Source organism: Melopsittacus undulatus, chromosome 4 (genome assembly GCF_012275295.1).
Source record: "Melopsittacus undulatus isolate bMelUnd1 chromosome 4, bMelUnd1.mat.Z, whole genome shotgun sequence".
In the NCBI taxonomy this organism is placed as follows: Eukaryota; Metazoa; Chordata; class Aves; order Psittaciformes; family Psittaculidae; genus Melopsittacus; species Melopsittacus undulatus.
The window spans coordinates 43,330,548-43,342,728 of NC_047530.1; the positions used below are offsets into that span (position 1 = coordinate 43,330,548).

The 12,181-nt window shown below is 36.2% G+C and overlaps 1 protein-coding gene across 1 annotated transcript in view; it reads right to left on the bottom strand.

Annotated features, from left to right (window-relative positions):
* DPH6 (diphthamine biosynthesis 6) overlaps positions 1–12,181 on the bottom strand; it is a 205,307-nt gene that overhangs the window by 38,728 nt on the left and 154,398 nt on the right. Inside the window, exon 14 of the mRNA XM_005149286.3 lies at positions 2,212–2,617. Within this exon, the coding sequence (XP_005149343.2) occupies positions 2,212–2,617 (406 nt within the window). The remainder of the gene's footprint in view (positions 1–2,211; positions 2,618–12,181) is intronic.

The following is a 12,181-nucleotide window of genomic DNA, read 5'->3' on the forward strand; positions in this document are numbered from 1 at the left end:
TGAGGACAGGCTCAAGAGGAAAACAGGAATACACTCTAAGAAACTGGAAGAAGCTGTGGTCATCAGAACTTAACATTCTCTGGTATCTTGGGCTGGTGTTACAGGCAGGCTAAAGTATCATGGGATTCAAAAGAAAGATCTGACATTAGTTCTAGTATATTACACCCCTGAAGCACAGTAAAAACCACGCATATTTGTTGGAGGTCTGCCAATCAAAACTAAGGACTGCCGATAATAACTAAGAAGATAAAGAACAGACTATGCAATCTTGCTTATAGACACTGTCTAGGGGATACTCAAATGAATGGGAATATCTTAGGAGACCTTTTATACAGTGCTTTTTGAACTGAGAGTTAATATATATGTGTAAGTACATTTTAAATGATGAAAAGTATAATTATTGTAACAGTACAAGAAGAAATCAAGGACACAGTTCAGTAATATGCTGCATCCTTTGGGAAGCTGAGGAGGCTTCACTGGAGGCTACATGCCTTTCAAGGCTCCAAGAACATATATTAGCAGAACACCTAAATATGTTCCTGTGTCTGAATTTTATATTAACAAATAGTCTTCTGATTTTTAATCAGAAACAGTATGCATATAATATCCTTAAATCAGACTGAAACTACCAGTAAGGCACACTTCAGCTACAACTCTTTCAATTTCAGAAATTATTTTCAAATATATTGCAAATTTCTTCTTCCCATTACATGAACTTCCTGGAATTTTTTTGTAAGTAAAAAAAAGTTATTTTTAAATTCTTCATCAATGAATTAGTGCTATGCATAAATGTAATGTATTCTGTATATTGCACAGATTTGCAAGAATGTATTTCTTCCTAGTGGGGATAATGATAAAATTACTATAATGACAGAAATTATTATGACACTGCAGAGATCTGAACACAACCAGTATGAATGTATGACAATCACAACAAATCTTTCTATGTCTATGCCACTGGTAATTTCACATGAATAGAATTGAAATGATTTTTTTATGCAGACAATTTATGCATTATATTGAGCAATATATTTAATAAAGCAAATGAAATTTATATGGAAGTAATTATTCTATGGCCTGAGAAATATCAGAAAGAAAGCAGGCAAAATGGTAATGTTAATCCCATGCCAGGAACATGTTTTATCAGGTTTCCTTTTAGCTCTTAAACAAGATGTAGGAAAAACAACAACATTCTGTCAGACTATATGTTCATTCCTTGCTTCCTGGATTAAATATGCTTATTCTATGCCACATTTTTATAGCTTTCAATTCCTATACTTTAAACCTATTAAACAATGTCAAGCTGAATTTTCTTCAAAAACTGCTGCAGGTTAAGAAGAAAAAAATAGGACAGTAAAATATTTGAGGGCTAACATTTATGTCAGCTAATTAATATGGATTAGTTGTGGTCTGCAAGGATTTTTAAAGTGCACGCATGTCTGAGATAAATATAGACTAAAGATCTGATTTTGGTCCTTCTCAAATTGATTACAAATCTCTTCTTATTCCAATACAAGTATAGTCTACCAGTTTTGTAGGCCTGACATATAAAATAAGCTTTTGTGCTCTTGCATAATGTTAGTTTTCCCAAATAGAGCATAGCCCAAAATCCAGCTGTACAACATAAGAAATAAGTTGTAATTGCAACATTATATATATATGTATATTTATATATATATACACAGAGTATATTTTATATATATATTTCTGTATTCTTTTTACTAGGTAACGTAATGCGATTTTGAAAGTAAACATTGGGAAAAAAATGGTAAATTTGGTTGGCTAGCAAGTTCTATTTAAATAAATTGGTGAGAAAACAGCACACTTTCAAAACTGGATATCCTCTAATCTAGAGGATACGACACCATTTCCTTGTTGTAAAATATTAATATTTCGTTATTTATTCTCAAAAAAGTGCCTTATAGCATGCAGAATTCGTTTATTCGAACATAGCTCTAGAAAATGACAAAAAGGTCTACCAAATGGACAACTGTTCAAAGATTTGTATGCAAAAGATTCATTCTCCCTGTATTTGACCCCGCTGGCCATACTATTTCTGATACAAGCCAGGAAACTATTGACCTTCTTGTGCACCTGTCCCTGAAAGGCATTTCTAAAATGCTTTCTTTGAATGAAACCTTATGTAGAAGTAAACAAATATTACCTTATTATTAGTATTAATACCTGGTTCTTGTCATCATTAAGTCTTACCTATTTGTAGTGTTTCAGCATCAAAGATATCATCCTTGAAGAAAGCTCTAAAAGACAAAGGACTTGCGCTGCAGTCTTCTGAAAGTTTCTCAACAGCTTGTCTAAACATATGAACTAAGTCATGAAGAGGTCCATCTAGATCAAGCTGGGAAGTGGATGGTGAAATCAAGCTGAGACGTAAGGAGATTGATGCACAAGATGCAGAACTAGACTCCACAGTTTCACACTCAATTTGGAAGCACTCTGACAACATCTTCATTGCAAAATGTTTTCTTTGGAGTGGATCATCAATTACTGCAACAACATGCCATTCGATGGCAGCATCTCTGGGTAGGTGAGATATTACAACCACAGTAAGCAGCCCACACACTGCAGCTGCATCACGATATGTCTCCAAATCTTCAACCTAAAACATAAACAAAATATTGCGCACATTACAGTGTTAGTAGAGATTAATGTTGCTCTTATTCAGCTGATCAATTCAAAAAAGAATGTGCAGTAGTTATTTCATAGAGACTTCTTCCCCTAAACTTTTCTTCTCATTGAAAAGTCATCTTGAGCAATTACAAGTTTGCCTGACAGTTATTATCTGCCCATTTTCGCAGTCTCAAAATATTACTATGCCTGTATTTTTTAAGACAATGATCACAGTGTATTTTGCACTCATTCTACAATCACAAAAATGTATTTTTGCATACCAAAAGTCTTTTATCTGCACTGGTCATTGGAGAATAAAAATGGGTCGGAGCACTCCCAGGCACAGCTACAGGTTGGGCAAAAAGGAAATTCAGTGCAGCCCTGCAGAGAAGGACTTGGGGGTGTTGGTTGATGAGAAAATGAACATGAGCCAGCAGTGTGCACTTACAGCCCAGAAAGCCAACCATATTCTGGGCTGCAACAAAAGGAGCGTGACCAGCAGGTCAAAGGAGGTGATCTTGCCCCTCTACTCTGCTCTTGTGTGACCCCACTTGGAGTATTGTGTGCAGTTTTGGTGTCCTCAACATGAAAAGAATATAGAACTGTTGGAACAAGTCCAGAGGAGGGCCACGAGGATGATCAGGGGACTGGAGCACCTCCCATATGAAGACAGGCTGAGAAAGTTGGGGCTGTTCAGCCTGCAGCAGAGAAGGCTGCATGGAGACCTCATAGCAGCCTTCCAGTATCTGAAGGGGCCTACAGGGATGCTGGGGAGGGACTATTCATTAGGGACTGTAGTGAAAGAACAAGGGGTAATGGTTTGAAACAGCAGCATGTTGACAGGTATAGGAAGTGAATATACTGTATAAACCAGCATTACCTTGAAATCTTAACAAACCTAGTATGAGTTCATAAAAGAATTATATTGTTCCTGTATTGCTACTATGTATTCAATTAATTTTCATCTGAATACAACCAAAACCAACCTTAGACCTTTCAACTAGGAGCAATACACTGCAATGGGTTGATTCCATTCAGCAGCTAAGCTCCACACAGCTGCTTGCTTACTTCTCCCCTCATCAGCAGCACAGGTGAGAAAACTTGTGTATCAACATACAGTGGTTGAAGAAAGGAGAAAGGAGAAAAAAAAAAGACAAGCAATGCAAAGGCTATTACTGAAAAGCTTTCCACCAGCAGACTGATACCTAGGTAGACTGTGAGCAATGACTACCCTCCCAAAGGTCCCTCCCCTCAGTATTTATGTCTAAATATGATATATAGAATGAAATACCCCTTTGGTCAGTTGGAGTCAGCTGCCCCAGCTGTGTCACCTCCCAACTTCGTGTGCACCCTCAGCCTACTCACTGATGGGGTGGGTATGACAAAAAGATGATGTGTAAGCACTTTTCAGCAATGACTGGAAACCCTGGTGTATTATCAATGCTGTTTTGGTCACAAATGCAAACCATAAAAGTTGCTATTGAAGACAGCTAACTCCATCCCAGCCAAAACCAGTACACACATTTAGGTCTGCTGTTACCTTATACTTAAATGCATGTACGCATACTCATATAATGTATACAACAAGGTCTATTTATGGAAATCAACTCCATTTTATAATATACATACTCTCAAAAACTGTGAATTACATCAGAATTACTCTGAATATACTTTTTTTTTTTTAATCAAATTTTGAAATCCTTATTCTGGGCAGCTGATTCTTACCGTACCTTTTCTTCTTACAGTAGACAACATATTAAGCATTTTTAATATTAGTGACTGACACCATCTTTGTGTACACAGATAGCTTTTTTATATACCAATTTGCTTACACAACAGTATATACTGGTAATATTGTCTACTGCCTGACCTCTGAAAGGAAAAATAATAACAAGACAAACCTGTCATTTTGCCTGAAGTCGGTAAGGCCATATAACTCACGTACTTTCAATTCACAAGCTCAATTTTCATCCACTCGCTCTCAGCTTTGAGAGGGAGAAATAATGACAGGTTACAGGCACTTCATTTCAAAATTCACTTACAAAGTTATTGACAAGCATTTTGCACAGTGTATCTTTGATACTTGACCCTTGTGAGCTGTTCACATGAAAAATGCACTTCTATATTAACCATAGTGGGAGCCTAATTCTATACCAAACATGCAGCAATTGCTTTAGCATTTCTGTTTTTGATAGGGGAACAAAAATAGGGGATAATTTGTCTCAAATTGCAGTCATAATAAAACCTCACTGAGTACTGTTTGCTTTCAGTACTTTCATAAGGCTAGCCAGGGCTGTTATTAAGGTACCAACACATAAATGTTATATTAGCACTTAACAAGAGAAGCACGGTTTTCTCCTCTAGGAGATGAATTCTAACCTTGTCAATTTAATTCTGCTCTGAGTGCTGTAAAACAGTTTGAAAAGATGAAATACTTGAGCTTTGCACTGAGATTAAAAAAAAAGTCATGCTCATTCAGGCTTAAAGGCCACTGTGCTGGCCCAAGGTGCTGAGGTACTGCTTAAAAAAAGAAATATAAAGCAGCTCTCTCAGGTCACATCAAGCACTAAGACAAACTTTTCTACTTCCATGTACTTGTCTTAGGTTGTTAAATCAATTACATACTATTTCTGCTTGCCTTCAGCTGCCATTTAGAATATGAAGAATTACTTGAAAATTAAGGCCAGAAAAAAGTACATTTCCAAATTTAGCAAAGGAGAATCATTCTGTGTGAAAGAGCTGTATGGTACCATAGTATTCATAACCTTTAGTGTTTGCAAAAAGCACAAGTGATGGAGCTACTGGGGACTAATAATCTTTCACTGGCTGCTACAGAATCTTACAGAAATCTCCTAAGAATGACCTCTCCTGACTTATTTTCAAGAAATTGCTGTCATGTGTTGTACATGGATGCTGCATTTATAAGTTACCTGTCAGAAATTTACAACTGTCTTAAACAGCTGAGTATCTTTATGATAGCCTGTCTAGTAAATGAGGATGAATATATAAAGTCTGCTAGGAAATTCTGTTCATATGGTGCTGGAACAATATAAATGTTAAAAGTGAAAATGAAGAGGAATTATTTTATGACTAAGTTGCTTTTTACAGTCGTTTCTGCACTCTTATGGATGAGATTCAGCACTTCTGGCAGACAGCTGTAGTACTATGAATTAAAATAAGTTGTTAGGGTTTGTGCCCAAGGATACCCTTGTAGACTGTTCAGTAAAGGAGCACACATTTTGACCTAGTCCTTTAGCATCTTCAGAGTCTTGGGGAAAAAAATGAGGTAGGATAGTATATGGCTTGCTTATAATTCTCAGAAGAGAAGTGTCAAATCATTCTTGGGAACCTCTAAAATTCTTGAGAGATAAGAAAACTTTTGGGACAAACACTGTTGGAAGCAGTGATTCCTTAAAGTGTGTATGACCTGAATTTTACAAATCCTTACAAATTTTGTAAAAGCTGTAGGTGTAGCTGTCATCTAACGGTATTTGCCCTTAAACATTTATTTTCTAGTTATTAGTATTTATTAGTATTCAAATTAATTTCAATTTGTGGGAAAAGCTCTGCCTGTTGAAGATTCTGATTTCCACTTGTTAGCTTTTCCACGGGACTTAATCCTTTCTGAAAACAAATTGCACCAGAAGTTTGAATGTCACAGCTGAAAATGAGCAGGTAGTACAGGTTAAATGTCTGACTGCTGAGATAATGTGGAGACAAATGCTACTTTTACATGATCTGATTTAAAGAGGGCTGGACAAAGAAGACAGGTAACATACATTCTCTGTGCAGGAAAAAGCCTCTGAACATTCACGATCTCTACAATGTCTTCTCTCAGGAATGGATGCAAACAGGATCTTCTCATAGACCACACTTTGACAGGATTCTGATTCTGTCATGCTACAAAATGGTAGATTACAGAACTTTGGACAAAGATTTGATACGATAAGTGATTTAGCTCTCACTGAATTTCATGTTAGGTTATCCTCTAAACATGATTCACAATTTCCTCTCCCTGCCAACAGTATCATCAGCTACTCAGTTAATCAAAGGTGGGAAAGCCAGAGTTACAGAAAGCTTGTAAAAGGAAGCTAAAAAGCAGATTTTTCTAAATACATTCATTGTATCTATATCAGTCCCTGTCCAGAGAAGGACTGTGAACACTCTCATTTTTTAACATCTTGCTTTGAATAAAACCCCACAGCTCAACAAAGAAAGTTTTCTATCATGAAGAAATTACTGATCTTCTTTTGGTGCTAAAAAATACATTTCCATAACATGGAAAAATCAGAAGGTACGGAGTAGATTTTTAGAAGGACTGAGAATGTTACTCTGTTATTTACCTGACATTTTATAATACCAAAGTAGGCTGATGTCATATTACCGTAAACACTGAGAAGAGTGCCATGCTAAGCTAAGTAACACCTCGGGAAGTCTTCATGGACCAGTTAATAAACAATCACAGCAGTTAACAGCATTCAAGAAATCAAGTAAACATTATGAATTCCTAGGAAAGGAATAGAGAAAAAATGGATAATGTGCTACTGTAGAAATTCATAGCTCACCCACACCTTGAGTAAGATATACAGCTCTGGATCTCTCAACTGAAAAAGGATGTATTAGACACAGAAGGTTTACAGAGGAGGACAACAGCTCTGGAGGGTCTGACTGGAAATATTCTCCAGCCTTCCTAAGAAGAATATGACAAAGGTTTACAAAATCACACATGACATAAGAAGGGTGGACAGGGATAAGAACTGATTTTGCACACTTGTATTTCTGTACAAGAACTAAAGATCATCAAATGTCATTAGTAAGAGCACGGTTTCAGAAAGAATGATGGTGGGTGACATCTTCAGCTCCTTGACAGAGAATGCTGTAGTTGCAAGAACTTTACAGGGATTCAAGGGGAGCCAAAAGTACTCAGAACACAGATTCAGTGGGGATTATAAAAGATACATATTAAAAATCTTAGTTAATTCTTAATTTATACAATAGTTAATAATTTACGTAAGAATTAATTATTTATATAACCATTAAAATTAATTAATTTAAATATGAATTAAAACAGTTTGAGAGAGTATTAAGATGGATATATGCTTTTTCTGGTTTTACTATTCACATCTGCCTAGGGCTACTGTTTGGTGTCACAATAGTAATCATAGCCTGTAAGACTTATATTAAAACATGTTATTTAAACATAAGAATTTATGCTTATGCTGATACTAGTGGTATGATTGGTGAACAAAAACAAGTGGCCTTTCTTAACTGTACTGGTTGAATTTTCACAACTACTCTTTTCCAATATTTCTGTAATTCTAAGGGAGCTTTACATTCATTTGTGCTATTCTAGACATTTTATAGATAAATAGTGAACACAGAGTCAAGCAGAATTTAGATAACAGCTTTGAAGTGCTTCTTCAGCTAGTTGAGCTGAGGCATTGGCATTAGAATATTAAGCTGGAAGAAGTGGAAGTGTGAAGTTGTTACTCTTGGCCTCTTCCTGAGTTAAAAAAAAAAAAAACAAAAACCCAAGAAATTGTTTCCTCTTCTCTTTTTTTATCCTCCCAAGCAGAACCATAGAACCAGTCAAGTTGGAAAAGACCTTTAGGATCATCAAGTTCAACTGTTACCCCAGGACTGAGAAGTTCACCACTAAACCATGTCACTAAGAGCCTCATCTACATGGTTTTTGAATACTTCCAGGGACAGTGATTCCAGCACTTTGCTGGGCAGTCTGTTCCAATGCCTGATCACCCTCTCTGTGAGGAAATTTTTCCTAATATCCAATCTAAACCTTCTCTGGCACAGCTTGAGGCCATTACTTCTTGTCCTATTGCTCGTTACTTGGGAGAAGAGATCAAATCCATCTCACTACATCCTCCTTTCAGGTAGTTACAGAGAGTGATAAGGTCCCCATTGAGCCTTCTCCAGACTAAACAATCCCAGTTCCCTCAGCCACTCCTCATAAGACTTGTGTTCCAGACCCTTCACCAGCTTCACTGCATTTCTTTGGACCTGCTCCAGCACCTCAATGTCCCTCTTGTACTGAGGGGCCCAGAACTGAACACAGGATTTGAGGTCTGGCTTCACCAGTGCTGAGTACAGGGAGATGGTCACATCCCTAGTCCTGCTGGCTAAGCTATTTCTGAATATAGACCAGAATGCTGCTGGCCTTCTTGGCTGCCTGGGCAAAACCTGGCTCATGTTCAGTGGCCATCAATCAGCAACCCCAGGTTCTTCCAAGCAGCTTTACAGCCACTCACAATCTTCCAGAATCACAGAGAGAACTAGAATCCTACTTTTTTGGGGGGCACATACATCTTCAGTTCCCACTAATACTGACAGAGACAGCATATGCCAGCACAGGAAACCAAAACACAACAGACAGTCCCAGACAGTACCAAACAGGGGGTTTGCTTGAGGCAGCTGCAACAGGAAAGAGGATCTTGAGCCCCATTACACTGAAGCCACTCAGCCTTCAGTATTTTAACCCCTGTAATGAGGTTCTGCAATGGATGCTCAACTCAAACCTGCAAAAGTATGAGGATGATTGGCTGGAAATAAAAGGGGTTAAAGGGCTTGGGTGAAAAGTTGGATGAAGGTGACAGTACTCCAGTTATCAAATCCAATTGTGCAAGATATCTAGTAACAAGAAACAAGAATGGGAACTCTTCTTATACTTTATATTCATGCATAGGAGGAAGCTGAAAAGGTAGCTTGTAAGAAACTTTCCTCAGCTAATGCCTTTCTGAACATGCTTAATGCAGAAATACAATCCCTTTCATGTCACAAAAAGGAAGGTTAACAACAAGAGGCTGTCAATTGTTTCTAAAACTTCTAATTAACTTGTATCTCTACATTAAACAGCTATCCGAACTGGTGTGTGCATAATACTTTTCTGAGCTTTGCTCAGATATAAGGATTACCACACTGGTTCATAGTATTGCCAAGTCCTTGCATTTTGTATGCCTTAGTTCTTAGTAAAGATTCACTTGGAAAACAAATAAAAAATAAAAAATCAAAGGCAGACCCATTAAAGTTCCAATGAAAACACAGGAATAACAAGTATAGGAGAAATCTATTCTCAATCCATTGCACAAGCATTTAACTGTTTTACTTAACTGAAAAAGGTACGTACTTCAGCTATTAACTTTTATTATACACATTTGTTTATTTTTGACCATTCTCCATTTGTTCCAAATGAGAAATATGAGAAATACTCTTTTTATTGTGTGAGTAAGGACTAAGGTCTACCTACCTCAGAGCGGAATATGGAATCAGGCTATAAGAGAGAGAGATGAATGCATAATTGCTATCTCTACAAAGAATTGACTTAGAGAACAAAAAGAAAGATACTGTGATGTTACTTTTAGAAGCTGAGTTTATGAAGACCTTATATGGTATGCATTATTACACCATTATAGTGGCAAGATTAATGTGCCTTTAAATAATACATATAAAATTTCTTTTACACTGCCTGCATTAAACAGAGTGCATCAAACTCCTGAGATCCAGTTTAAGCATTGCTAGAGTCTCTCACAATAGGTTTATGACTTTAAAAAGTAAAGATTCCACTAGGAAAACCACATAAGAATAAAAGTGTCAGTTCCTGAAGAAAGTAGGATAGAAGCGATCCTTTTCAACAACATAGTTTGTCTAATAAATAGGCCACATGCATTCCTAGTATAACATGCCTGAATTCAAAGAATGAATACCAGTGTTGTATAACAGTAAAATTGTTAAGAATATTCTTTTTACAAAGCTTACAAAAATAAGAAAGTCTGACATTTATTATTCCTTCCTGAAATAAAACAGATTATTTGCCTCATGCCAAAAATACATTAACACAAGACTGGCAGGCTAAAAATGAGGTCTTATAAACCTAAATATTTATCATGGAATAGACCCTGTTATTATAAAAATCCCAAGTACTTCAGAAATTTTATTCCTTTACTACTCAACGTGTTGGACAAAGTTGATGGTAGTTCAGTTATCACTGTGTCATGTGCAAATTATTTTTTTACAGCGTCAAATAGAAAACTGAGCCTCGGTGTTACTGAACCAGGGAAAATTTAGAGAAAACAAGGCTGTTCTTTTTTTTTGTGTGTGAGCATCTGATAGCACATTTTGCAAAAGAATTTCTTTCTTGTGTAGTCTCTATATATCTTTTAAAAACTGAAACTTGAAAAAGGAAAAGTAGATAAAGGGGAATAAATATGGACACAGAAATTTAGAGGCAGTACTATTTCTAAGGATACTTTTATTCAATTTTTTTTTGTTTTGAATGGATTTCAAATTAATGTTATCCCTTATACCATGATCTTAATACCATACTCTTCCACATGCTGGCACTGGAGAAAAAAAAAAATCCAAATTAAGTCTTCACAGTAATTGTGAAAAATCAGCAATTATGATCATGAAATGATCAGCATTTATCATGCCAAACACAACAGCTTAAGTTTTCCCACAGAGGCATTCTGCAGGTGAATAAAATGAGCATATCTTGAAGTTAAATTAGTGAGAGTATAGGAAATCTGCAATCCATACAGTATATTGCTGGCTATTACTAGGATTTGTCAAGGTGATGGGCTAAAATTTTATGGTGTTCAACCAAGTATGTCAGAACAAAGTACCGTAAAAATTAACTAACATCACTCTTAGGGACCAAATCCCACAATAAATCTAACACAAAACTGATTTTATAAGTCGAGACAGAATTTTCGGTGCATAAAGGATATGTTTAAGTATTTGCAGAACCAAAACTTTCACAAAAAAGATTATCTCTGAAAAGTACTACTGTAAGTATATGTAAGAATTATATAAAAACAATAAGCAAATACAGAAACTCATTAAAATAGAAAGTTAATAAGAAATCAGATCAATAACTGTATGATCTACAGCTTATATGACTCAAACAGAATAACTTAGCAACTTGTTATTCTGTCTTTTACCATGATCATCAACAGAGGAAAGAAATGGTCTAAATTTCCATCACTTCTGTGTGATAGACAAAAGGGCTCAGTTTGACGTTAAAGACATAACCTTACAAGCTCTCTTTTGGTTATATTTAGTACATAGGGATAACATTTTCTTGTTAACTTTGTTTCTCTTTTCTGTTGTTGGATCACTGTGTTTTCATCATTTAATTTCAGAAAATGAGAGGGTCTGTGACATGATCAAAATAAGAGCAATCAGTATAACATTTCCATGAAGACACAGTCAGCTTTGAAGGAGTCTCTAGAACAAATAAACAATTGAAAGTATGAAGATGTATACAAAGTTTGTAATAACTAGGCTAATACCTCTGCCTTCTGGACTTATGAACCTGGAAGTCTGCTTGAAAAGTAATCTTAAATGATTACTTGTGAGAATAAATTGAAAGAAAAATAGAAAATGCAAACTGGCCACTGAAGAGACAGACTTTTGCAATGAATGTGCTGGGACTGGGAATCTGAGATGCGCAGGACTGCCAGCATGGCTGTCAGAGGCATAATGCTTGAAATTCACAATTAGACAGTAAGTATTAGTTTTAAAAATGGACATGACCTCT